The following is a 25,856-nucleotide window of genomic DNA, read 5'->3' on the forward strand; positions in this document are numbered from 1 at the left end:
GCACATTGGTAATAGTCAGTGACAAATATCATAGCTAAGTTGGGCTGGACTTGGTTAAAACCCTGGATGGGAGACCAAAGGGTAGCTGTAGATAGTTCAATTATCCAGTAGGAAGTGCTGCCCAGACTTTATATATCCACTGATAGTGGATATAACATTGAAGATCTGACGTTGTTTTAAAGGTACAAGTTCAACATATTTTTTACAAGGTTTCTCTATGTTGAAATTTAGTTACCATGATGACCTAGTCCTGTGGTTGAGATTTCACCCTCAAAACAACAGTTTATGTTGATTACTTTATTCAAATCCAAAGTTTTTTTCCACGTAGATTGCACGTCACAATACATTGACGAATTATGTTAAAACAACGTTGATTCAACAAGGTTGTGTTGCCTTGATTCAGTCAAGTGACAAAAAAAAGCACAGTTTTAGGGTAGCATGTTTATTTGAACTTGCGATTAGCAATGTAGTATTCTCCTACGTGGCTCAAAGGAATTCATAAATAAGTAGGCCTATGCCCTATTCAAATGAACCCATGTCATCAGTGACAATGAAAACTCAATGATATAACTCCATGTGGCAGAATGGGGTGACACATACTCTGATTATTCATTAAATAAAAGTATAAAATGAACAGTACAACAGTACAATGACGGCCTATATGAAATATTAGATCACAGTAAAAAATAAATGATCAAAAGTCTGAAGAGCACTGGATATTCAAACATTATTGGCTGAAATAACAAAAACATTCAAATATACTGCACCCGTAATAATAAGCTACAGTATTAGCATGGCAGAAAAGGTAAATGGCTTTATTATTCAAATGAGTTAAGGTTACAGGTTTATGTCCTCGAATAATGAGAGAAATGTTCAGTCCAGATTTCCTACATGTAAACGGAACCCATCAATCCTCAATAATCTATACATTGTCACTTATATGGGTAGACAGACAAAATGGCATCAGAACTAAACCCCTTTTAGGCCTGAGGTACAGTGACGTAAAACATAGCCGTGTGAATATCTGATATCAAATCATCTCTGTAAAAAATAGAAAATGAAAATAAAAACGAATCCCTGTATAACTGTGTGGTCAGTATTAGCTTCTCATGCTCTGAATAGAGATCAGTTAGTCAGTTCTTCAGTGGGGGTACAGTGGCCCCATACACTAGTATTCAGGCGGCTGCCATTTTGGCTCTGGACGGATCTTAGTGTGCAGGAAGGACAAGGTGAGCTCAGCAAAAGGCAGTAGTTTTATTAGATGAGTAAGGTACAATGATTAGATGGTAATGAGCCATGGCTGATAATGAAACAGGGGGGAGCTCATGCAACTTGGACTGGAGGAGGGGTGGAGGATTGCCAGATTGGAGAGCCCTCTCCGAAGTCTCCGTCAGAGAGCAGGCCATGGCTTGAATTCTTTAAGTGGGACACAGCACTGGAGAATAAAAAAATAGATGGATAATTAAGGATACTTGAATCATTGTTATAATAATTATCATCATAATGTCATCACCTAGTCTTCGTCAACTGTGCTAATCAAATTAGTTGCAAAACATTATCATGAGCCTGTATTTCTTACAGCCACATTTCACATTAAATAAGTTCAGTCAGGAAACTCACATTAATTTAACCATTTATTAGAAAATAGAAGACAACCCATTTGGTATTGGTGTTAGGCTGTGCTCCTTCAGGGGAGCTCAATGCCAGAGCAATGTGTCCATTATTATCATTATAATAGGGCGGCAGATCGTTTTGTGGTTAAGAGCGTTGTGCCAGTAACCGAAAGGTCGCTGGTTCTAATCCCCGAGCCGACTAGGTGAAAAATCTGTCGATGTGCCCTTGAGCAAGGCACTTAATCCTAATTGCTCCTGTAAGTCGCTCTGGATAAGAGCGTCTGCTAAATGACTAAAATGTAAATGTAAAATAATAAACTACAGGTAGTGGGCGAGATATACCAATTCCCCTGATGGGATCAAAAGGAGAACCAAACGGGTGGAGGCTGGGGTGGTGGTAGGCTAGCAGAAAACAGACAACGCATAGTAGGTGGTAGCAATAGTTACAGCAGCAGCAGCAATATTAAGCAGCAAAGACAAGCCAAGCATAAAGCTTAGCTTAGTCCTTTGGTAGAGCATGCCGCATGTAACGCCAGGGTAGTGGGTTCGGTTCTTGGGACCACCCATATGTGAAATGTATGCACACGTGACTAAGTCGCTTTGGATGAAAGCGGCTGCTAAATGGCATATATTTATGTCATTATAGCAGAGCCGCAATGCAGCAGCAGATGATATGTGTGCAGAACTGGTCAATTTAAATAGCCATATTAGGGTAGGAAGTGTTGTTTGAATCCGATTGGTGCAATCTCAGCTGATTCTATCAAACATTCTATATGCAAACACTCGAGTTTCCCATCTGAACTGGCTTCACTTAATTATTATACTAGTGGAATAGCCCCTTTAGGTACCATGTATCAGGCTAGTAAGTACATGCTGTACTTTCCACTTTTGTGTACACTTTTGTTATCTTTACTTGGATAATATAAATCCATTTCAATGAGTTATTCCCTTACACTTGGGAGTAATACCTATGTAATGTTAAGTATTTCTAAACCTAATCAAGCATTAGTTACCTTTTAATATGTAGTCAGTTAGCAGTGTAGGCACCTTCTCACTGTCCTCCTTCATGGCGTAAAGAACTGTGGGGAGAAAAACAAAACAAGGTGTTTCTTAGCACTGAGTGTAGCACTGGACATTGTAGGTATTACCGATAAACTGAGTCATAGCCTACTTGCATAGCTGTTATATGGGACATAGACTAATTGAAAATTATGTGCCGGGCTATCTGAGCAAAACCTACTTGGAGGGTCAATTGGGTATGTGGTTCTATGATCAGCTAATCCAAATTAGGAAAACGATCCATTGGCTTAACATTAAATTACATTTTCCGGCCTACTTACTATTCGTGATCATCTGAAGGTCGTCCACAGTTGGAGGAATTGCTTTCTTCTCATATGGAATTACCGTGTTTAGATACTGAACAACAAAGACAAAGAGAGATAGTTATGGAAGTAACTTAGCTGTGTTGAATCGTTGTAGATTTAACACATGTATATACTTGGTGGCTAGCTGTAAATGCTTAAGTGTCTCACCTGTTTGTCTGTCCCAGTGCTGCCAAACGTCTGTCTGATGCCTGTCTGCAGGATGTTGGAGAGGCCCTCAATACTGAAACGCTAGGAACACAGACAATCACTAGCTGTGAGTAACAACAACCCTCTGTCATCATAACACAGTAACACTTTCTATCAGACAGCTGTCTTGTGATGCATTCTAAATACATTATAACAGTTATCTATTTATAAAGCTCATAAGGAACTTTTATGAATATAGTATGCATAATAGTGTGTTTTATAATGTAACCTAACAGCATTTATAAAGGCTGTTAATATAAAAGGAGCAGTTATGAATGCTTGTGATATTAAAATCAGACATTACCACAGGTCAATTGTATATTGACTGGTTGTACATTATGATCAGGGCTACAGTAATTGACTCCATTCCTACATTGTCATTACTAAATAGATATAACTACCATGGTATTGGACAGGTAAACACAAGCTTGTCCTTTGCTGTGAGTAAAGAGGGGCTATTATGTGTTGTTCATTTGTTCCTGGAAATGGACAGGCTGGTCTATGCTATTACTGTATCAGAACCTATGGTCAATTCCTCTGTGAGTACTCTGTCTGTTTTTCTTCCCGTAAGTGCATTTTTATTTTATTATTATTTATTGCAGTTAGTCAGGGCCTAATGGCCTCTGTCCATTATCCATGTCGGTGTGTGAGGTAGAGAGAGAGAGAAAGAGAGCTGTCTGGCTTGGAAATGCACCTGTATGGACATTAACACACAGACACTCATGCGTAAGCGTGTTGTGTGTGTGTGTATGGTGTGCGTGTCTGTGTATGTGTGCATGTGTGTGACAGACAGATGCAAGTACGAACACACACACACACACCACCATCAGCCTATACACTCATACCATTGCCCATATAAACATACCCCCACTCCGCTGCTTTGTCTCCCTCCCTCAGTGCTTACCTTCATAGGCATGGAGGCGGGCTTGGAGTCCGTGTGGGCGTTGGTTGTAGTAGTAGTACCACCAACCACGGTCGTGGTTACCGCATTACCCTGCAGACTGAGGCCCTTATCGCTCCGGCGCCGGCGCTTGCCCGTGTCCCGCTGCTCCTTCTGGCGGTTCTGCACATCCATGAGGGCCGTGATGAACGTGTTCTTCACCTCCTTCTCAAACTCCAGCTCATCACGGCGCGCCAGCTGGGTGACCAGCTCCTCGGAGTACTCCATGATGGCTGACTCCACCCGGCACAGCAGCTCCACCAGGGCTGAGCTGGGCATCAGACTTAGGCCTGGAGAGAGAGAGAAGCATGGAGGTCAGGTATGGAGCTACTATTCATTAGCCTGGAGCCCAAATCTGTTTGTGCTGTATAGCAAACTCCTACATTCGTTGTCACTAACAGATCTGGGACCAGGCTAACTGTACATAGAGATGAACCGAGATTCAATATGCATAATATTATTTACTGTACAAGGGATATCAAATTGCTTCCCTCGAGGGCCAAAGCACTGCTTGTTATCATTATTATCAGGGATTGACTCAGACCTGGCGCATCAGGAGGAAGTGAACTCTGGCCAAACAATTTCATAAACTTCTAGGTAAAAAAGAAAACCTGGGCCCGTATTCATAAAGCGTCTCAGAATAGGAGTGCTGATTTAAGATCAGATATTACAGTTTTTTTTTCAATCGCTTTGGTGCTATTTTCACAAGTACTGTATGTGGTGAATTTTCTAAACTCTTCGTGCAGAACCCGGAACTGGTAACACTTTTCTTATACAGTATATACACTACCGGTCAAAAGTTTTAGAACACCTACTCATTCAAGGGTTTTTCTTTATTTGTACTATTTTCTACATTGTAGAATAATAGTGACGACATCAAAACTATGAAATAACACATATGGAATCATGTAGTAACCAAAAAAGCGTTAAACAAATCAAAATATATTTTCATATTTGAGATTCTTCGAATAGCCACCCTTTGCCTTAATGACAGCTTTGCACACTCTTGGCATTCTCTCAACCAGCTTCACCTGGAATGCTTTTCCAAAAGTCTTGAAGGAGTTCCCACATATGCTGAGCACTTGTTGGCTGCTTTTCCTTCACTCTGTGGTCCGACTCATCCCAAACCATCTGAATTTGTTTGAGGTCGGGGGATTGTGGAGGCCAGGTCATCTGATGCAGCACTCCATCACTCTCCTTCTTGGTAAAACAGTCCTTCTTGGTAAAATAACTCTTACACAGCCTATTTGAAGAATCTCAAATATAAAATATATTTGGATTTGTTTAACACTTTTTTGGTTACTACATGATTCCATATGTATTATTTCATAGTTTGGATGTCTTCAATATTATTCTACAATGTAGAAAATGGTTAAAATTAAGAATAACCCTTGAATGAGTAGATCTAAAACTTTTGACTAGTAGTGTATATATATATATATATTTACTTTTATTTAACTAGGCAAGACAGTTAAGAACAAATTCTTATTTACAATGACGTCCTACCAAAAGACAAAAGGCCTCCTGCGGGGACGGGGGCTGGGATTTAAAAAAATAAAAATAAATATAAATATAGGACAAAACACACATCACGACAAGAGAAACACCACAACACTACATAAAGAGAGACCTAAGACAACAACATAGCATGACATCAACACATGACAACACAGCATGGTAGCAACACAACATGACAACAACATGGTAGCATCACAACATGGCAGCAGCACAACATGGTAGCAGCACAAAACATGGTACAAACATTATTGGACATAGACAACAGCACAAAGGGCAAGAAGGTAGAGACAACAATACATCACGCGAAGCAGCCACAACTGTCAGTAAGTTTCCATGATTGAGTCTTTGAATGAAGAGTTGGAGATAAAACTGTCCAGTTTTAGTGTTTTCTGCAGCTAGTTCCAGTCGCTAGCTGCAGTGAACTGAAATGAGGAGCGACCCAGGGATGTGTGTGCTTTGGGGACGTTTAACAGAATGTGACTGGCAGAACGGGTGTTGTATGTGGAGGATGTGGCCTGCAGTAGGTATCTCAGATAGGGGGGAGTGAGGCCTAAGAGGGTTTTATAAATAATCAACCAGTGGGTCTTGCAACAGGTATACAGAGATTACACGTTTACAGAGGAGTATAGAGTGCAGTGATGTGTCCTATAAGGAGCATTGGTGGCAAATCTAATGGCCGAATGGTAAAGAACATCTAGCCGCTCGAGAGCACCCTTACCTGCCGATCTATAAATTATGTCTCCGTAATCTAGCATGGGTAGGATGGTCATCTGAATCAGGGTTAGTTTGGCAGCTGGGGTGAAAGAGGAGCGATTACGATAGAGGAAACCAAGTCTAGATTTAACACTTGTAACGCAGGAAGTCTTATATTCAAAACCTTTTATTATGCATTCATTTTCTTTGGAGACATCTTTCACCACACAACCATTGATCCAAAATATATATGTTTACTGTGAAATGCCAAGCGAACATTGATTCAATCACCAAAACACAACATAATGACAGTATGAAAGCAATGGCTAGCTAGTATGCTAACTATTCTAGCTAACTAACTGGCTGAATAAGTTAACGACGGACTCGCTCAAGCTGTCGGGACTAACCCACAACGTTAGACACGGACACGAATGATCTGCTTTGCGTGTTGACACACTGGTGGTTTGTTGTGGCCGAGTATTGGTGCTAAACCGTGTTGTTGGAGTCCGGCATGCTAGTTGGCTGTGGCGTCATATGACTAGGTGCCCTTGATGATTTTCACAGAAGAATACTGTACCAAGTTAGCTAGCTGAATAAACTAAGTTAGTCTATTCCTAGAAAACATTGAACCGCTGTAGTTTACAACAATTATAGTTTCTGAGGTGGAAGTTGGGAGAGTTATATTTGGGTGTTTCAGTGAAACGTAAGTGAGGGCGGCCCCACTCTCTCCTTTCCCAGATGTTTAGTTCATTTCAGTCCGATCTCCTTTGCATTATTGTAGCCATTTTCTGTAGCCTGTCAACTATGCCTCTGTCTATCCCTGTTCTCTCCTCTCCACACAGGCTATACAAACGCCTCACACCGCGTGGCTGCTGCCTCTCTAACCTGGTGGTCCCTGCACGCACGACCCACGTGGAGTTCCAGGTCTCAGGCAGCCTCTGGAACTGCCGTTCTGCTGCCAACAAGGCAGAGTTCATCTCAGCCTATGCTACCCTCCAGTCCCTCGACTTCTTGGTGCTGACGGAAACATGGATTACGACTGAAAACACTGCTACTCCTACTGCTCTCTCCTCGTCTGACCATGTGCTCTCGCATACCCCGAGAGCATCTGGTCAGCGGGGTGGTGGCACAGGAATCCTCATCTCTCCCAAGTGGACATTCTCTCTTTTTCCCCTGACCCATCTGTCTATCTCCTCATTTGAATTCCATGCTGTCACAGTCACTAGCCCATTCAAGCTTAACATCCTTGTCATTTATCGCCCTCCAGGTTCCCTTGGAGAGTTCATCAATGAGCTTGATGCCTTGATAAGTTCCTTTCCTGAGGATGGCTCACCCCTCACAGTTCTGGGTGACTTCAACCTCCCTACATCTACCTTTGACTAATTTCTCTCTGCCTCCTTCTTTCCACTCCTCTCCTCTTTTGACCTCAAACTTCTCACCGTCCCCCCCTACTCACAAGGCAGGCAATACGCTTGACCTCATCTTTACTAGATGCTGTTCTTCTACTAATCTCACTGCAACTCCCCTCCATGTCTCCGACCACTACTTTGTATCCTTTTCTCTCTCGCTCTCTTCCAACACTACTCACTCTGCCCCTACTCAGATGGTAATGCGCCGTCGCAACCTTCGCTCTCTCTCTCCCGCTACTCTCTCCTCTTCCATCCTATCATCTCTTCCCTCTGCTCAATCCTTCTCCCTCCAATCTCCTGATTCTGCCTCCTCAACCCTCCTCTCCTCCCTTTCTGCATCCTTTGACTCTCTATGTCCCCTATCCTCCCGGCCGGCTCGGTCCTCCCTCCTGCTCCGTGGCTTGATGACTCATTGCGAGCTCACAGAACAGGGCTCCGGGCAGCCGAGTGGAAATGGAGGAAAACTAGACTCCCTGCGGACCTGGCATCTTTTCACTCCCTCCTCTCTACATTTTCTTAATCTGTTTCTGCTGCTAAATCCACTTTCTACCACGCTAAATTCCAAGCATCTGCCTCTAACCATAGGAAGCTCTTTGCCACCTTCTCCTCCCTGCTGAATCCTCCTCCCCCCACCCCCCCTCCTCCCTCTCTGTGGATGACTTTGTCAAGCATTTTGAAAAGAAGGTTGACGACATCTGATCCTCGTTTGTTAAGTCAAATGACACTGCTGGTCCTGCTCACACTGCCCTACCCTATGCTTTGACTTCTTTCTCCCCTCTCTCTCCAGATAAAATCTTGCGACTTGTGATGGCCGGCCGCCCAACAACCTGCCCGCTTGACCCTATCCCCTCCTTTCTTCTCCAGACCATCTCCGGTGACCTTCTCCCTTACCTCACCTCGCTCATCAACTCATCGTTGACCGCTGGCTATGTCCCTTCCGTCTTCAAGAGAGTGAGAGTTGCACCCCTCCTCAAAAAACCAACACTCGATCCCTCTGATGTCAACAACTACAGACCAGTATCCCTTCTTTCGTTTCTCTCCAAAACTCTTGAGCGTGCCGTCTTTAGCCAACTCTCTTGCTATCTCTCTCAGAATGACCTTCTTGATCCAAACCAGTCAGGTTTCAAGACTGGTCATTCAACTGAGACTGCTCTTCTCTGTGTCACGGAGGCTCTCCGCACTGCTAAAGCTAACTCTCTCTCCTCTGCTCTTGTCCTTCTAGACCTGTCTGCTGCCTTTGATACTGTGAACCATCAGATCCTCCTCTCCACCCTCTCCGAGCTGGGCATCTCCGGCGCGGCTCACTCTTGGATTGCGTCCTACCTGACCGGTCGCTCCTACCAAGTGGCGTGGCGAGAATCTGTCTCCGCACCACGTGCTCTCACCACTGGTGTCCCCCAGGGCTCAGTTCTAGGCCCTCTCCTATTCTCGCTATACACCAAGTCACTTGGCTCTGTCATATCCTCACATGGCCTCTCCTATCATTGCTACGCAGACAACACACAACTAATCTTCTCCTTTCCCCCTTCTGATAACCAGGTGGTGAATCGCATCTCTGCATGTCTGGCAGACATATCAGTGTGGATGACGGATCACCACCTCAAGCTGAACCTTGGCAAGATGGAGCTGCTCTTCCTCCCGGGGAAGGACTGCCCGTTCCATGATCTCGCCATCACGATTGACAACTCCGTTGTGTCCTCCTCCCAGAGTGCGAAGAGCCTTGGCGTGACCCTGGACAACACCCTGTCGTTCTCCGCTAACATCAAGGTGGTGACCCGATCCTGTAGGTTCATGCTCTACAACATTCAGAGAGTACGACCCTGCCTTACACAGGAAGCGGCACAGGTCCTAATCCAGGCACTTGTCATCTCCCGTCTGGATTACTGCAACTCGCTGATGGCTGGGCTCCCTGCCTGTGCCATTAAACCCCATACAACTCATCCAGAATGCCGCAGCCCATCTGGTGTTCAACCTTCCCAAGTTCTCTCACGTCACCCCGCTCCTCCGCACACTCCACTGGCTTCCAGTTGAAGCTCGCATCTGCTACAAGACCATGGTGCTTGCCTACGGAGCTGCGAGGGGAACGGCACCTCCGTACCTTCAGGCTCTGATCAGTCCCTACACCCAAACGAGGGCATTGCGTTCATCCACCTCTGGCCTGCTGGCCCCCCTACCTCTGCGGAAGCACAGTTCCCGCTCAGCCCAGTCAAAATTGTTCGCTGCTCTGGCACCCCAATGGTGGAACAAGCTCCCTCACGACGCCAGGACAGCAGAGTCACTCACCACCTTCCGGAGACACTTGAATCCCCACCTCTTTAAGGAATACCTGGGATAGGATAAAGTAATCCTTCTACCCCCCCTTACCCCACCCACAAAAATATACAAATAAAATAAAAATAAAAATACATATTGTAAAGTGGTTATCCCACTGGCTATAAGGTGAATGCACCAATTTGTAAGTCGCTCTGGATAAGAGTGTCTGCTAAATGACGTAAATGTAATGTAAATGTAGTATCTTCTCCATGTAGTTATATATAAAAAAAGTTAATCCAATAGCAAGAAATGCAAGATACAGGTTTCAAAACTGCCATTTGAATGTTTTATGCTACAGTACCGTAAATTACAGTTTGCACAGTTTTCACATTAGGCAATACACTTGCACTACCTGTCAAAATAGACTGAACATCTAATTTCCATAATTTCTATCCCATGTGTGATTAAAGGTGGGATTATTGAAGACATCTTCCACAGTCATTGATGCAAAAAATACATGTATTGTTCAGATATAATTACACTATAGGCGTACTGTAATCAAATTAAATGAATCAAAGAAACATTACTAGTTTGCATTAAGCCTGTCTTGAACATTTGGTAGGTTCTCATCGACATCACAGCAAATGTCCTCATTGTTCATGCACCTGGGGAAAAAACTTTTGGCATGGCAAATCCAAGCCTGACATAGGTCTGGATTGATGTCAATGCATGCCTCGTCTTTGGCATGAAGGAGGATAGCACACTCATGGGAATACAATCATAAACCTTCCACTTGTATTTTTATAATGTATTGTATTTTACAGTATTGTATTGTACTTATGTATTGTAGTGGTCCTGTGTGGCTCAGTTAGTAAGAGCATGGCACTAGCAACACCAGAGTTGTGGGTTCTATTCCCATTGGGGTCACATACGAAAATGTTTGTACTCACTGTTGTCAGTTTGGATAAAAGCGCCTGCTACATACATTAAATGGCATATATTACAGTACTGTATTGGCCAATGCAATTTTTGTAAAGCAGTGTGAAAATCCCCCATTAAAAAGACCCCAGCAACTTCATTTTGTTAGCTATTTAGGGGATGCATTTGTTAGAGTACAGCTCTAAAACTTACTGTGAAGTAAAATCATAATAATAGTACATTACAGTATATCATACTTTATATTTTTATACTTTACAAACATACATTTTCATTATATAGTTCTCGAAATCTGTAGTAGACAAACCAGTTTAAAACCTATAGGTTTACTAAACGGTTAAGTTGTTATCAATTAAGTAATCGTAAAATGTATTTTAACAAATGAGAAGACAATTATATCAAAAGTAATGTGAGCACTGTATTGTGAAAAGCAATAACTTTACATGAACATGAGCAATGTGAAACATGTATTTCTAAATGAAACAATGATTAAGTTTGGTGAAAAAGGGACTTTATGATTGTGTGTGTTGTACTTAGTCAATTGAAAATATGCTTAGAGTTTTGAAACAACTGCCTTTTTGATTATCTGTTTTGAAAATGTAGCATATACAGTGCATTCGGAAAGTATTCAGACCCCTTCACTTTCTCCACATTTTGTTACGTTACAGCCTTATTCTAAAATGGATTAAATAAATAAAAATCCTCATCAATCTACACACAATACCCCATAATCACGAAGAGAAAACTGGTTTTTATAAATTGTAGCAAATGTATGAAAAATTACAAACAGAAATACCTTATTTACATAAGTATTCAGACCCTTTGCTATGAGACTCGAAATTGAGCTCAGGTGCATCCTGTTCCCATACGATCATCCCTGAGATGTTTCTACAACTTGATTGGAGCCCACCTGTGGTAAATTCAACTGATTGGACATGACTTGGAAAGGCACACACCTGTCTATATAAGGTCCCACAGTGGACAGTGCATGTCAGAGCAAAAACCAAGCAATGAGGTCAAAGGAATTGTCCATAGAGCTCAGAGGCAGAATTGTGTCAAGTCACAGATCTGGGGAAGGGTACCAAAACATTTCTGCAGCATTGAAGGTCCCCAAGAACATAGTGGCCTCCATCATTCTTCAATGGAAGAAGTTTGGAACCACCAAGACTCTTCCTAGAGCTGGCCGCCCGGCCAAACTGAGCAATCGGAGGAGAAGGGCCTTAGTCAGGGAGGTGACCAAGAACCCGAGTTCCCCTGTGGAGATGGGAGAACCTTTCAGAAAGACAACCATCTCTGCAGCACTCCACCAATCAGGCCTTTATGGTAGAGTGGCCAGACGGAAGCCACTCCTCAGTAAAAGGCACATGACAGCCCGCTTGGAGTTTGCCAAAAGACACCTAAAGGACTCTCAGACCATGAGAAACAAGATATTCCGGTCTGATGAAACCAAGATTGAACTCTTTGGCCTGAATGCCAAGCGTCACATCTGGAGGAAACCAGGCACCACTCATCACCTGGCCAATACCATCCCTACGGTGAAGCATGTTGGAGGCAACATCATGCTGTTGGGTTGTTTTTCAGCGGCAGGGACTGGGAGACTAGTCAGGATCGAGGGAAAGATGAACGGAGCAAGGTACAGAGAGATATTTTTAATACATTTGCAAACATTTCTAAAAACCAGTTTTTGCTTTGTCATTATTGGGTATTGTGTGTAGATTGATGAGGAATTCTTTTAAAAAAAAATCCATTTTAGAAAAACGCTGGCAATACTGATCCTAGATCAGCACTCCTACTTTATGAATATAGGCCCAGTACCACTTCAGGCCTCAAGGGGCAGGAATTAAATAGTCATGCTGTATACAGATTATATAAATGGGATGATATCACTTGTACATCACCCATTGCAATTTTTCCTTACCTTGATATTACATTCTGAGTAGAGGAACTAGCCTTTTACTGTTTCTGTGACTGTGGATGCTGTCTAATATTATTTATATTTTTGGAAGTAAAACGACTTTGCTAAAAACAAATTTAAGATGACACACCCAATTCCTAATACAAAGAAATACTCAAACACATGCTGTGCATATCTACACACGGACATATGGATTCACAGACATATACCCAAATGTGCTTCCATAAACACACACACACTAAGCAGGAAACATGTGTCTCATGCAGGGGAGCCACATGGTCACACAATATGTCTTTCCACAAGGAACCATATTGAGTGTATGCCTTGGCCCTCTGAAACGATAGACTCATATGAAAAATGCCTGCTGCAGCTTTATCCAGTTATTTATCCTTTTTGCACTACATTCACCATAGAGGCTGAATACTGATGAAATATCCAGATGTTTACTCAGGTAAACTGACAAGACTTCCATATTGTCTGAACTATGACCCCTCACACAATCAAAGTCCTACAAGCAGTGCAATAGCCTGCTGAGCTAAAGCCTAGGCATGAACTCAAACAAGTTTACATACACTACCAGTCAAATGAGAATGCCAAAAGTGTGCAAAGCTGTCATCAAGGCAAAGGGTGGCTACTTTGAAGAATCTCAAATATAAAATCTATTTTGATTTGTTTAACACTTTTTTGGTTACTACATGATTCCATATGTGTTATTTCATAGTTTTGATGTCTTCACTATTATTCTACAATGTAGAAAATAGTTAAAATAAAGAAAAACCCTTGAATGAGTAGGTGTGTCCAAACTTTTGACTGGTACTGTATGTCTCTTTCAAGGTTATTTATTTCACATTCAAAGCTCATAGAGCCAGCTCTGCTGTATGAGCACATATTTAACCACTATGAGATCAAAGGTCGCTTTCTTTTTACACTGTTTTGTATGAATAGGAAATTTATTTGGGGAAAAGGTGTCTGTCCACAACTCCAATGAAAATTAAATTGGCACTCTCTTCTGTGTATTCAACTCCTTGGTTTATGTGACTTGGTGTTTAACCCTTCAGGCAACCTTAGTTTTTATACACTTACCTTCATAAGAGGGCATGTTGTTATTGGAGGCCTGGGACAGCTGTCTAATCTCCTCCAGAAGGGATGGGCTGGTCTTGGATGAGGAGTGTCCACTCTCCTCCTCGTCCTCCTCCTCGGTCTCACCAGGGTCCGGAGAGTTCTCCATCATCTCAACTATCTTCTCAATGAACTTGGAGAGAGAGTGATCGAGGAAGGGAAGGTAGGAAGGGCAAGGTAGATTAATACATACACTTTCATAAATAGCACTTAAAGACTATATGCATCACCAATAGGTAAACATTCATGGTCGTCAGGCATTTATTATTAATGTGCAGTAGCCCATGCAGTAATGCAGAATGGAGCTACATCTCATTCCAAATTCATTGGCATTAATATGGAGTTGGTCACCCCTTTGCTGCTATAACAGCCTCCACTCTTCTGGGAAGGCTTTCCACTAGATGTTGGAACATTGCTGCGGTTACTTGCTTCCATTCAGCCACAAGAGTGAGGTTGGACACTGATGTTGGACTATTAGACCTGGCTCGCAGTCAGTGTTCCAATTTATCCCAAAGTTGTTTGATGGGGTTGAGGTCAGGGCTCTGTAAAGGCCAGTCAAGTTATTCCACACTGATCTCGACAAACAATTTCTGTACCGACCTTGCTTTGTGCACGGGGGCATTGTCATGCTGAAACAGGAAAGGGCCTTCCCCAAATTGTTGCCACAAAAATTGGAAGCACAGAATCTTCTAGAATGTAATTGAATGCTGTAGCGTTAAGATTTCCCTTCACTGGAACTAAGGGGCCTAGCCCGAACCATGAAAAACAGCCCCAGACCATTATTCCTCCTCTACCACACTTTACAGTTGGCACTATGCATTCGGGCAGGTAGCGTTCTCCTGGAATCCGCCAAACCCAGATTTGTCTGTCAGACTGCCAGATGTTGAAGCATGACTCATCACTCCAGAGAACGCATTTCTACTGCACCAGAGTCCAATGGCAGCGAGCTTTACACCACTCCAGCCGACGCTTGGCATTGCGCATGGTGATTTTAAGACTTGTGTGTGACTGCTCGGCCATGGAAACCCATTTCTTGAAGCTCCCGAGGAACAGTTATTGTGCTGACGTTGCTTCCAGGGGCAGTTTGGAACTCGGTAGTGAGTGTTGCAACCGAGGACAGACGATTTTTACGCGCTACGCACTTCAGCACTCGCCGGTCCCGTTCTGTGAGGTTGTGTGGCCTACCGCATCGCGGCTGAGCCGTTGTTGCTCCTAGACGTTTCCACTTCACAATAACAGCACTTACAGTTGACCGGGGCAGCTCTAGCAGGGCAGAAATTTGACGACTGACTTGTTGGAAAGGTGCCACGTTGAAAGTCACTAAGCTCTTCAGTAAAGCCATTCTACTGCCAATGTTTGTCTATGGAGATTGCATGGCTGTGTGCTCGATTTTATACACCTGTCAGCAACGGGTGTGGCTGAAATAGCCAAATCCACTAATTTGAAAGGGTGTCCACATACTTTTGTATATATAGTGTATAGTATTGCAATACTTTTCGGCTTGGCTTTTTTAACCACTGTTATTATATGGGACGTTAATGTATTCTACTTTTGTATAGATTTTTTAAACTGTCTAAACAAGCTAGGAATATACATACAGTCCCTTCAGAAAGTATTCATACTCCTTGGCTTATTCCACATTTTGTTGTGTTACAGCCTGAATTCAAAATTGATTAAATATATGTTTTCTCTCACCCATCTACACACAATGCCCCATAATGACAAAGTGAAAACATGTTTTTAGAGATTTTTGAAAATGAAATACGGAAATATCTCATTTACATAAGTATAATAATATATAATATAATATAATATAATATATATAATAATAATAATATAATATGCCATTTAGCAGACGCTTTTATCCAAAGTGACTTACAGTCATGCGTGCATAATTTTTTTTTTGTGTATGGGTGGTCCCGGGGATCGAACCCACTACCTTGGCGTTACAAGCGCCGTGCTCTACCAGCTGAGCTACAGAGGACCAGTATTCACACACCTGAGTCAATACATATTAGAATCACCTTTAGCAGTGATTACAGCTGTGAGTCTTTCTGGCTAAGTCTCTAAGAGATTTACACATCTAGATTGTACAATATTTGCATATTTATTCTTTTTCAAATTCTTCAAGCTCTGTCAAGTTGGTTGTTGATCATTGCTAGACAACCATTTTCAAGTCTTGCCATTAATTTCCAAGCCGATTTATGTCAAAACTGTAACTAGGCCACTCAGGAACATTCAATGTCGTCTTGGTAAGCATATCCAGTGTAGATTTGGCATTGTGTTTTAGGTTATTGTCCTGCTGAAAGGTGAATTTGCTGCCAGTGTCTTTTGGAAAGCAGACTGAACCAGGTTTTCCTCTAGGATTTTGTCTGTGCTTAACTCTATTCTGTTTCTTTTTAGCCAAAAAAAAATGCAGATGACAAACGTACCCATAATATGAAGCAGCCACCACCATGCTTGAAAATATGAAGAGTGGTACTCAGTGATGTGTTGTGTTGGATTTGCCCCAAACATAATGCTTTTGTATTCAGGAAAGTTAATTTCTTTGCCATATTTTTTTGCAGTTTTACTTTAGTGCCTTATTGCAAACAGGATGCATGTTTTGGAATATTTTTATTCTGTACAGGCTTCCTTCTTTTCACTCTTTCATTTAGGTTAGTACTGTGGAGTAACTACAATGTTGTTGATCCATCCTCAGTTTTCTCCTATCACAGCCATTAAACTCTCTAACTGTTTTAAAGTCACCATTGGCCTCATGGTGAAATCACTGAGGGGTTTCCTTCCTCTCTGGCAACTGAGTTAGGAAGGATGCCTGTATCTTTGTAGTGACTGGGTCTATTGATACACCATCCAAAGTGTAATGAATAACTTCAACATGCTCAAACGGATATTAAATGTCTGCTTTATTTTTATTTTACCCTTCTATCAATAGGTGCCCTTCTTTGCGAGGCATTGGAAAACCTCCGTAGTCTTTGTGGTTAAATCTGTGTTTGAAATTCACTGTTTGGCTGAGGGACCTTACAGATAATCGTATGTGTGGGGTACAGAGATTAAGTAGTCATTCAAAAATCATGTTAAACACTATTATTGCACACAGTCCATTAAACCTTTTTTGACTTGTTAAGCACATTTTTACTCCTGAACTTATTTAGGCTTGCCATAACAAAGGATTGAATACCTAAAAACATTATTCCACTTTAACATTATGGGATATTGTGTGTAGGCCAGTGACACAAGATCTACATTTAATCAGTTTAAAATTCAGGCTGTAACACAACAAAAAGTGGAAAAAGTCAAGGGATGTCAATACTTTCTGAAGGCACTGTAACTGGAAGTACTACCAAGTTGTTTGCACTGTAACAGAAAGTACATGTGTCTGTAGTCACCTGATCAGCACTGATAAGAGGCTCCTCGCTCAGGCAATTGGCATTGTCATTCTTCTCGTTCATCTCCTCCTCCTCTTTTTCATGAATCTGGAGAATGAAAGAGAGAACAAATGACACCATGGAAACCCCTTCAGCCACATAAGTGGTATCTTAACTTCTTAGTATTGGAAATAGAAACCTTGGAAACAAGGTTTACCCCCACTGGTGTTAGCGTTAGCATCTTAGCATTCGAAAAATAAGAGTACAGAAAAGCCATTCACCCATATTGAATTTAGCTTTAGCATATTAGCATTGGCATTGGCATTTGGGGAGCTAATGAACATTCCCCAAATTTGACCCCATTATCCCCCTCTCTGCTCTTCATCTGAAAATACAATTTCTGCCCCTCCAGTTTGGAAGCCATCTTGAAAGTGTTTGGGTTGTGCTTAGTAACATTTAAATTGCCCTAATTCTATCTATTGACCATTGACTGTTTATTTTCTACATAATATTGCTTTTGATGCTCATTGTTTTTATGCCATTGGCCTCACCCCAATTAATCTCTGCAAGGATATCAATCAGCAATAAACTAAACCGGGGGCATGGAAGAATAAATGCTGATGGACTGCCTTTTCACTGTCTGTAGAGTCTATTATAGCTTCTGCTGGAGACTGTGTGTCTGCATATTGGTCCTGACCCAGCCCTGAGCTTTGGCCCTGACTGTTTGAGTGCCTGCAGTTGCATGTGAGAGCAGATTAAGGGAGGAGAGGGAGAGAGGGTGGAGGGTGGTTGATTGATACCGAGTAGCAGGCAGTCAAGGCAGCTCAGCCTTTACTTTTGGTGTCAGGTCAGGTGACGTCAGCGCCACAACCACAAGGCATGAATGAGCATCCAGTCAGCCAGCCAGCCAGCACACCCAAACTATAATTATTTCTAAGGCGTTGATCAGTTACAGCATGTCATCCCACATTGCTTCCCTAGAGAACACACTAGTCAGTCACAGATGAAAGAGGTGAGGTTTTGGGTTTGAAAAGCCCATTCCATGCTCTAGAATCCAATTGATAATACAAATCTGAAATTCAATTGTTCTGAAATCCATTCAAATCCATTCAAATAAGCCTAAAAGTCTTATAGAAAAATGCACTTCCAAGATACCCTTTCAAACTCTCGTCTCAGAATGTTTCAGGTCTTTCCAGGTGAGAAGGGAGAGAAAGATGATTCTTCGAATGACCTTAAATTATAATTAAGTATATTAGAAAGCGTTACCTCCTGATCGGAGAGGTTGCCGTTGAATCCCTCTGAGTTGGGGTCGTCCCAGCTGGAGACAGAGGAAGGAACGTAGTTATCCGTCAGCGCATCCCACACACTGAAACAAGGACAACACAAACACACATTCAGTCACCAACACTGCAACACAACAGAAGTACACAGTAAAAATGCAACAAACAAAAAAACAGAGATGCAAACACACAGCAACCAACATTGTAACAGGTCATCTCATACACTGCAACACAAGACAAACACACAGCCACCAACGCTGGAATGATCAGGACATTCACAACTCAGCACAAAACACTATCAGTCCTCAAGGCTGCAAATGGAAATAGGCTCTTTATCCCAAATCCAGTGCCGGCTTGTGATTTAAAGAATTGAGGAGGATGGATTACATAGGAGGACCATCCTTCTCTTCCTCTCTAGCTGACCCTCCTCTACTCAAATCATATTTGATAGAAATGGTTCATTGTATATCTGCAGCCATTTCCTTCTATTAGTGTTCCGTTGACCATTTGTAGACAGTGAATTCAGAGGAGGAGATGTTCACATTACGTTATTGTGCTTCGTTCCCATTTGTTGCTCTTTTATTTCCCTCTGTTTTGAGCGGTCTCAACAATTCTGTCCCTCAACTTGCCAACATAATAAATAACATCAAAATGCACATAAAAATCCTCCGTATTGCACTCCAGGCTGCAATGCACTCTGTCAACTAACAATAAAAGAAAAGCCCACAGCTTACACATTTTTTAAAGGTGTCCAATGAGAAGAAGTATAGATAAAAACAACCCCTTACAGCATTGTGCAGGTCCTCCTCGAACTATAAGAACCTCGGTGCAATCAAGGCTGTAGCCTTGTGAAAATTACCAGAGTGGAACTCTCCCTTTGTTTCCACTTTCTTTGTTTTCCACCCAGCTTGGCATGGCACCCACACCATACCCTCCTCTTAGTGGCACTGCCCAGCCATGCGCCACACAGGAAACAAGCAGCCATTCATCGGGACTCATGACCTCACAGGTCATTCCTGTTGTGTTGTCCACACACACACACACACCTCTCCATCTGCCAAACAGGAACTAACTGGTACAGCACCGTCCCATATATTTGCAAACCTTTAGTTAATCTAGAACTTAGATTTAACCAATCATTCCACCAACAGTGTCGCATAACATAAAATATCTATCAAGCTTACAACAGATGAATGTGTCTATGTTCCTTGCGTCACTACAAGGATAGGGATGGGGGAACCAATTTCAAAACAATCAAATCAGAAACATCATATGATGTTGTTTCTAACTCCGTGGTGTACTGTAGAATAGATAATCAAATGCAAAATGTCACTTAGGCACCCCAACATGCTAACAATAGCATCCCCAACATACATCTTTATATGTCATTGTAATATTATATAATCAATACTATATCCTTCGGTCCTATGAATTCTGAATATGAATCAATAGGCATACCCAAGGGCACATTCAACAAATCTATTTTTATCAAGAGGTTTTATTTCCACCGAAAGTGAGAATGTCTGCGTTTTTGCTTCAGAGGCTGTTCGCGAATGGGAGTTCTGGCTGCCTGCTGGTAGAGAGGCAGCAGACAGACCAATAGAGGAACCCGAGAGTACAAAAATACATTGAATAATTCAAAGCCTGTCCCGACTGTGGACTGCTGGGGTATGTTGTTGTAGTTTTTACTGGTGGGCGATTTGGTTGCTGTGAGGTGGGCTGAGTAACAGCTTCACCGTTGGTCATCATGGGATCTAAGAGCTGGGTCATGAGATATCCAGTGGTATTGTTTGAACAATGTTAAATTATAATATATAGTGAGCTCTGAAGGTATTGGGACAGTGACACATGTGTTGTTGTTTTGGCTCTGTACTCCAGCACTTTGGATTTGAAATGATACAAAGACTATGAGGTTGAAGTGCAGACTGTCCGCTTTAATAATATATTGTGTCATTTGGAGTCACTTTTATTGTAAATAAGAATATAATATGTTTCTAAACACTTCTACATTAATGTGGATGCTACCATGTTTACAGATAGTCCTGAATGAATCGTGAATAATGAAAAGTGAAAGTTACAGACACACAAATATCACACCCCCATAAAAATGCTAACCTCTGTTATTGTGATATTTGTGTCTAACTTTCTCACTCACCATTATTCACGATTAATTCAGAACTATCCATAATCATGGTAGCGTTCACATTAATGTAGAAGTGTTTAGAAACATATTTTATTCTTATTCACTATAAAAGTGACTCCAAATGACAAAATACATAACCATTCATTTCTATTGGCACAAAATAATCTAAAACACAACCAAAACAAACAGCAAATGCATCCAACAAGTTTGTAGAGTCACAGGCTTGATGTAATAATTGCGTGCTAGGAATATGGGACCAAATACTAAACTTTTAACTACTTTAATACACATAAGTGAATTTGTTCCAATACTTTTGGTCCCGTAAAATGGGGGGACTATGTACAAAATGTGCTGTAATTTCTAAATGGTTCACCCGATATGGATGAAAATACCCTCCAATTAAAGTTCCAAGTCTGCACTTTAACCGCATAATTTAAAATCCAAAAGTGCTGTAGTACAGAGCCAAAACAACAAAACATGTGTCACTGTCCCAATACTTTCGGAGCTCACTGTAGTACTGGTATATCAGCCAATGATAGCTGTGATACCTTGTGGGATTCTATCTAAATTCTAATGAATGCATAGGTGTAGTGTTCATAGCTGCTCGTTTCACACCAAACCCAGACTTTGCATGCTCTGTTTGCAGTAAACGGTGTGCCTTACAAAACTGTATAGTCACAAAAGTATGCAATGTGAATACAGAAGAGGAAGACATCATCAGACATGATGGACTACCTAAACAAGCAAGTGTTGACCAATGCTTTGTTCAGAAGATTGCTGCAATGGATGTGCCATATTATCAAAAAGAATACAGGGGTGTGTTGTACAACCCAAAAGGCAAGCAGCTGAAGCAAATAAATCACTCCCCCGTGATACACCATTTGTATCTTTAACTCGTATCACAAAAGCACAGATCCTTTATGCTGAAGTCAGAATTAAGCTTCAAAAACACAAAGGTGGTGGCCGACACTCACTCTTCATCCTGCAGCCGCTCCTCGTCCTCCTCGGTGTGGGACTGGTTGCGCACAGGGGCCAGGCCCTCCGTCTTGGTGTTGTAGTTGTGGAAACAGACATTCAGCTTCTCGTCAAACTCGTTGACCAAGTCCTCCATGGACTTGAAGCTCATCATCTCTGAGAAGTTCTCCAGTTCGGAGAAGTCCTCGCGGGTGATGGGAGCCAGGGGGGGCATGGGGGCCAGGGGGATGGTGCTGTAGGGGGGTCGGCTGAGGGGCACAGCCCGATCCATGTCCTCTACCCGGCAGGGCCGGAGGTCCTCGAACTCCTCATCCAGGCACACAAGCGGAGCCTCCATGGTGGGTGTTTCCAGTCACAAGCCAACAACAGATAAAGGATCACTAGGATAGGGAAGGAAGGGAAATTAGAAAACAACATGGACTTTACAGGGGACTGCTTTTTTCAATTCACGTCATTAGATCAGGGTTTTGTCATCTTGGCCTTAGGGACCCAAAGAGGTGCACATTAAGCATGTCTGGGTCCCAGCCCAGGCACCAGTACTTCAGGTCTCAGGAAGGCAGTAGTGATGCTAATTTGGCTGTCTGCTACATCAGCACTCGTACATCTGATTCAACAAACAAAGGCTTGGTGATTCGTTGAATCAGGTGTGTTAATGCTGGGCTAGAGTAAAAATATTTGATTACATGCTAAATTAACACATATGGCATCTCAGATATTTGAGTAATTTCAATTGGACATTTATGTGGCAGCAACTCTATAATGGCAAAGTCCCTCCCAAAAAAGAGGAAGGGACTCAGCTGGACCAGGAAAGACCCAGTCCCCCAGGGAGACAAAATGGTAGTTGAGTTTCCTGGTTAACTGCAGTTAACTAAGCAATACTGGTGGGATTTTATTGACGAGGAAAGGGATTCAGGGACAGACAGTCATTATAAAGACAATACCGTGGCCACCCATTATGTTGTCTAACTTGTCTTAAGAGTGACACTCAACAAAAGAAAGAGCTTAGCTAGCCCTACATTTTGATAATGTGCTAATTATAGATTTTATCACTGTGGCAAATTCTGTGTCAGAGCAAAATGGTACTAAGCACCATCAAACTTGGAGAACATTGTTCAAGTCGGACACTTACCAAATTAAGCACAAATCCTAAACACTTCAATCTATATGAGGTCATATACTGTAGCTATAATAATCAGTCATCTCCAATGATGAATTACTCTGTATGTAATTATTGTTCTCAATAACTATTTTGGAAAGTACAGAGTGATCTGTACGAAGTTACCAAGAACTATTGATTCTTGTGGAAGATAGTTAATGAAGCAAGCACTGTTGGTTGAAAGTTGTGTTTGAGTCCAAGTTCTGACGCAGTGCAGTTACAGGACTGAGGGCTGAATGTACTAAAGCTTTTCCTGGATCTTCGCCTATATCCAGGGAGTGGAGTGGAGAGGAATCCATTTCAAACAAGCTTGTGTAAGCGTCTTCCTCTCTCTCCATCACATTACTCAGCAAAGTGCCGCAACATCAAAAGCCAGATATTATTCTTCAGCCTCTCCTCTCTCTCTCTGTTTGTCTCTTTCTTCCATCATACCCACCCTTATTTTCTGTAGAGAAGCCTCTGGGTCTGTATTCATATAGCATCTCAGAGTAGGAGTGCTGATATAGGATCAGTTTGGCCTTTTAGATCATAATGAATGAGATTATATGGACAGAGGGGATCTGATCCTCAGCATTCCTACTCTGAGATGCTTTCTAAAAATGGGTGTTGATCATGTCTAATTGACTTGAAATTACTACAAGTCCCACAATCCCCTCCAACAGAGACGACGATGAATCATCCCGTCTCCATTATGTGACTGACAATTGGCGTTTGAAAACACACATACTATTTTGTTTCAACTCAAAAGACATGAACGAACAATGCATGTATGAAAATGTGACATTGGCTCTGGCACATTATTGGTAAAACATTGTCCATTGTTCCTTCAAATGAATTATTAGGCAACTAAAATTAATAGTCAGTCAGTGTCATCTTAGTCATGTTGTTAGAGATATTTGCAGCTTTTCATGGCTACATAAGAAGCTTTCAGCTTTTGTTTGTTCCTAGACCATGTGCTAACTGACATCTTGCAGGTGGATACAAAGAAAATACTGAAAACAGCAGAACATTCTTATGTTCTGGTAGACGAGTGAAATCATGACAGCAGGCTGAGAGCGACAATATGGATTTGTGTGTGTGTATGTGCATGTGAATGTATGTGCGTGAGTGTATGCATGTGCACTCTTGTGTGACATTTGACTTTCACCTTAACCAATGGACTCAGGTGTATGGCTGTGTTACCCTCCCACTGTCTCGCTCCCTGCCAGTGGCCAAAAGCACCCACAAACCACCAGGACCAAAAACAACCAATCATAGAACCTTATCAGAGGTAATTTAAAGATGCACTATGTAGAAATCACTCTGCTATTTCCTGGTTGCAAAAATAGTAATAGTTTGCCTAATTTTAGTTTATGTAACAAAACAAGCAAGTATAGTGTAGATAATCATTGTACAATCTAGACTACTGTGAAATGTATTTTCCAGAACCAAAAATATAGTATTTTCAGCTGTTTGAAGCTGGTGTACAAAACCGAAAGTAAGAGCCGCAAAAACTAAACTTAAGAACGGCAGCATAGAAATAGCGCACATAGAACAGATCTACCACTTTTTAGACTTGCTTTCAATGAGAATGACAGATCTATAACTCATATTTCTATATTGGGTCGGGTCGCCCAAAAAGTTACATGTTGCAGCTTTAATGCAATGGAACCAAATGGCTGTCCCCATATTACACTGGGAAAAAATAATTTGTTGTTATGCCAAATCTATTGCCATAATTTAATTCCATAAGTTCTCATGGCTATAAAATAAACCAAGCCCATTTTTTATATAGTAGATTTTTTGAACATATTTGGGTGATTTCAGTTCAATTGAAACAGCGATGGGTGGATCATATGGTTGCATTTATCTCAGAACAATACAAACACATGTCCTATGCTATTCATATTCATATGGCTGTGTGGCTGCCTACCGAAGCCTCTCCTGGGGTAACCATGAATATGTTTACATCTATTACTTCAATTGGCTTCCTGAGAACATGCTTGTCAGTCCCATAGCCGTTCTGGAAGAAGATGGATTTGGCTAAGATGCAGTAAAACGAAATTGAAAGCTACTTTATTCCAACGTTCATACCGGCATATAATTTACACAGCATATTTTGCATTGATGTAACAAAAATGAATGCCTGTTTGGTAGGCATGCTGCTATAATAAAAATGGACACCAAGCACTGACTGTATATGTCATCAGTGCTTCTTAGGATGAAAAACAGGAGGGGTAGGGAGAGAGGGAGAGGATGAGGATGAGGGGACGAAGAGATGGAAGACAAGACCATGGTTACATGTGAGGGAGGAGATGATGGAGGGGGGAGGTGGAAGTAGAGAAGGAGAGATAGAACGATAGATTACCTGCAGTAACTGTGCCTCCTGTAATATGGTTTAGAAACAGAGAGACAGTCCCTCCTAGGCAAGGCAGATCTGCAATACGCCACCTTCCACTGCAAATCCCAACACTGGCCAACCAACAGCAATCACAGTCATTCCAGAGACTGGAGAGAAAATAAAGAAAAAAAGACAAAGGCCGGTGCTGTTCTGTCCGTCCGTTCTCCTCCACTAGCCCACAGCCCCCTTGCTTATCTCGCTCCACTGGCAGCAGCCGTTGTTTTCCAAACAATAAACAGCCTCAGCCTCAACCTTACTTGAGAGAGAGAGCCTGTGCATCTCGCTCGCTCCCTACAGCCTGCCTGCGGAATCCCCCTCTCTCCTCCTCCTTCTTCTCCCCCTCTGCCTTTGTCCATGCCTCCCTCCTCCCCCTCCCTTCCTCCCTTCTCCAAGGCTCAAATCACTCAATATTAATGAGGAGAAGGGAGAGGCAGCTGCACCCTGTGTGTACTGTAGAGACCAGGCAGACTGTGTCTGCCATGGCTACATTATTATATTTCCCTGGAACCTGCTATTATCATTCTATGGGTAGAATAGCAGAGAAGCTAGCTTCATTGACCCGAGCCAGCTAGTACCATGCCTGTGAA

At 42.1% G+C, this 25,856-nt stretch overlaps 2 protein-coding genes across 2 annotated transcripts; both read right to left on the minus strand.

Moving 5' to 3' along the window:
- Positions 1-285: 285 nt before the first annotated feature.
- LOC311136119 (fasciculation and elongation protein zeta-1-like) lies at positions 286-19,638 on the minus strand. The gene is made up of 9 exons (XM_084170203.1): positions 19,404-19,638; positions 18,602-18,701; positions 17,357-17,443; positions 13,932-14,100; positions 4,089-4,414; positions 3,146-3,226; positions 2,954-3,029; positions 2,627-2,692; positions 286-1,435 (listed from the first exon to the last, which is right to left on the minus strand). The coding sequence occupies exons 1-9, from the start codon at positions 19,406-19,408 to the stop codon at positions 1,419-1,421; spliced, it is 927 nt and encodes a 308-aa protein (XP_084026329.1). The 5' UTR covers positions 19,409-19,638; the 3' UTR covers positions 286-1,418.
- A 2,090-nt stretch (positions 19,639-21,728) lies between these two features.
- LOC311136121 (fasciculation and elongation protein zeta-1-like) lies at positions 21,729-25,475 on the minus strand (the record flags this gene model as incomplete). Its single annotated transcript, XM_084170205.1, has 2 exons — positions 25,237-25,475; positions 21,729-22,113 (listed from the first exon to the last, which is right to left on the minus strand). Exon 2 carries the CDS (start codon positions 22,068-22,070, stop codon positions 21,729-21,731), a length of 342 nt encoding a protein of 113 aa, XP_084026331.1. The 5' UTR covers positions 22,071-22,113; positions 25,237-25,475.
- Positions 25,476-25,856: the final 381 nt, after the last annotated feature.

Source organism: Coregonus lavaretus, assembly GCF_964263955.1.
Source record: "Coregonus lavaretus genome assembly, chromosome: 10".
NCBI lineage: Eukaryota > Metazoa > Chordata > Actinopteri > Salmoniformes > Salmonidae > Coregonus > Coregonus lavaretus.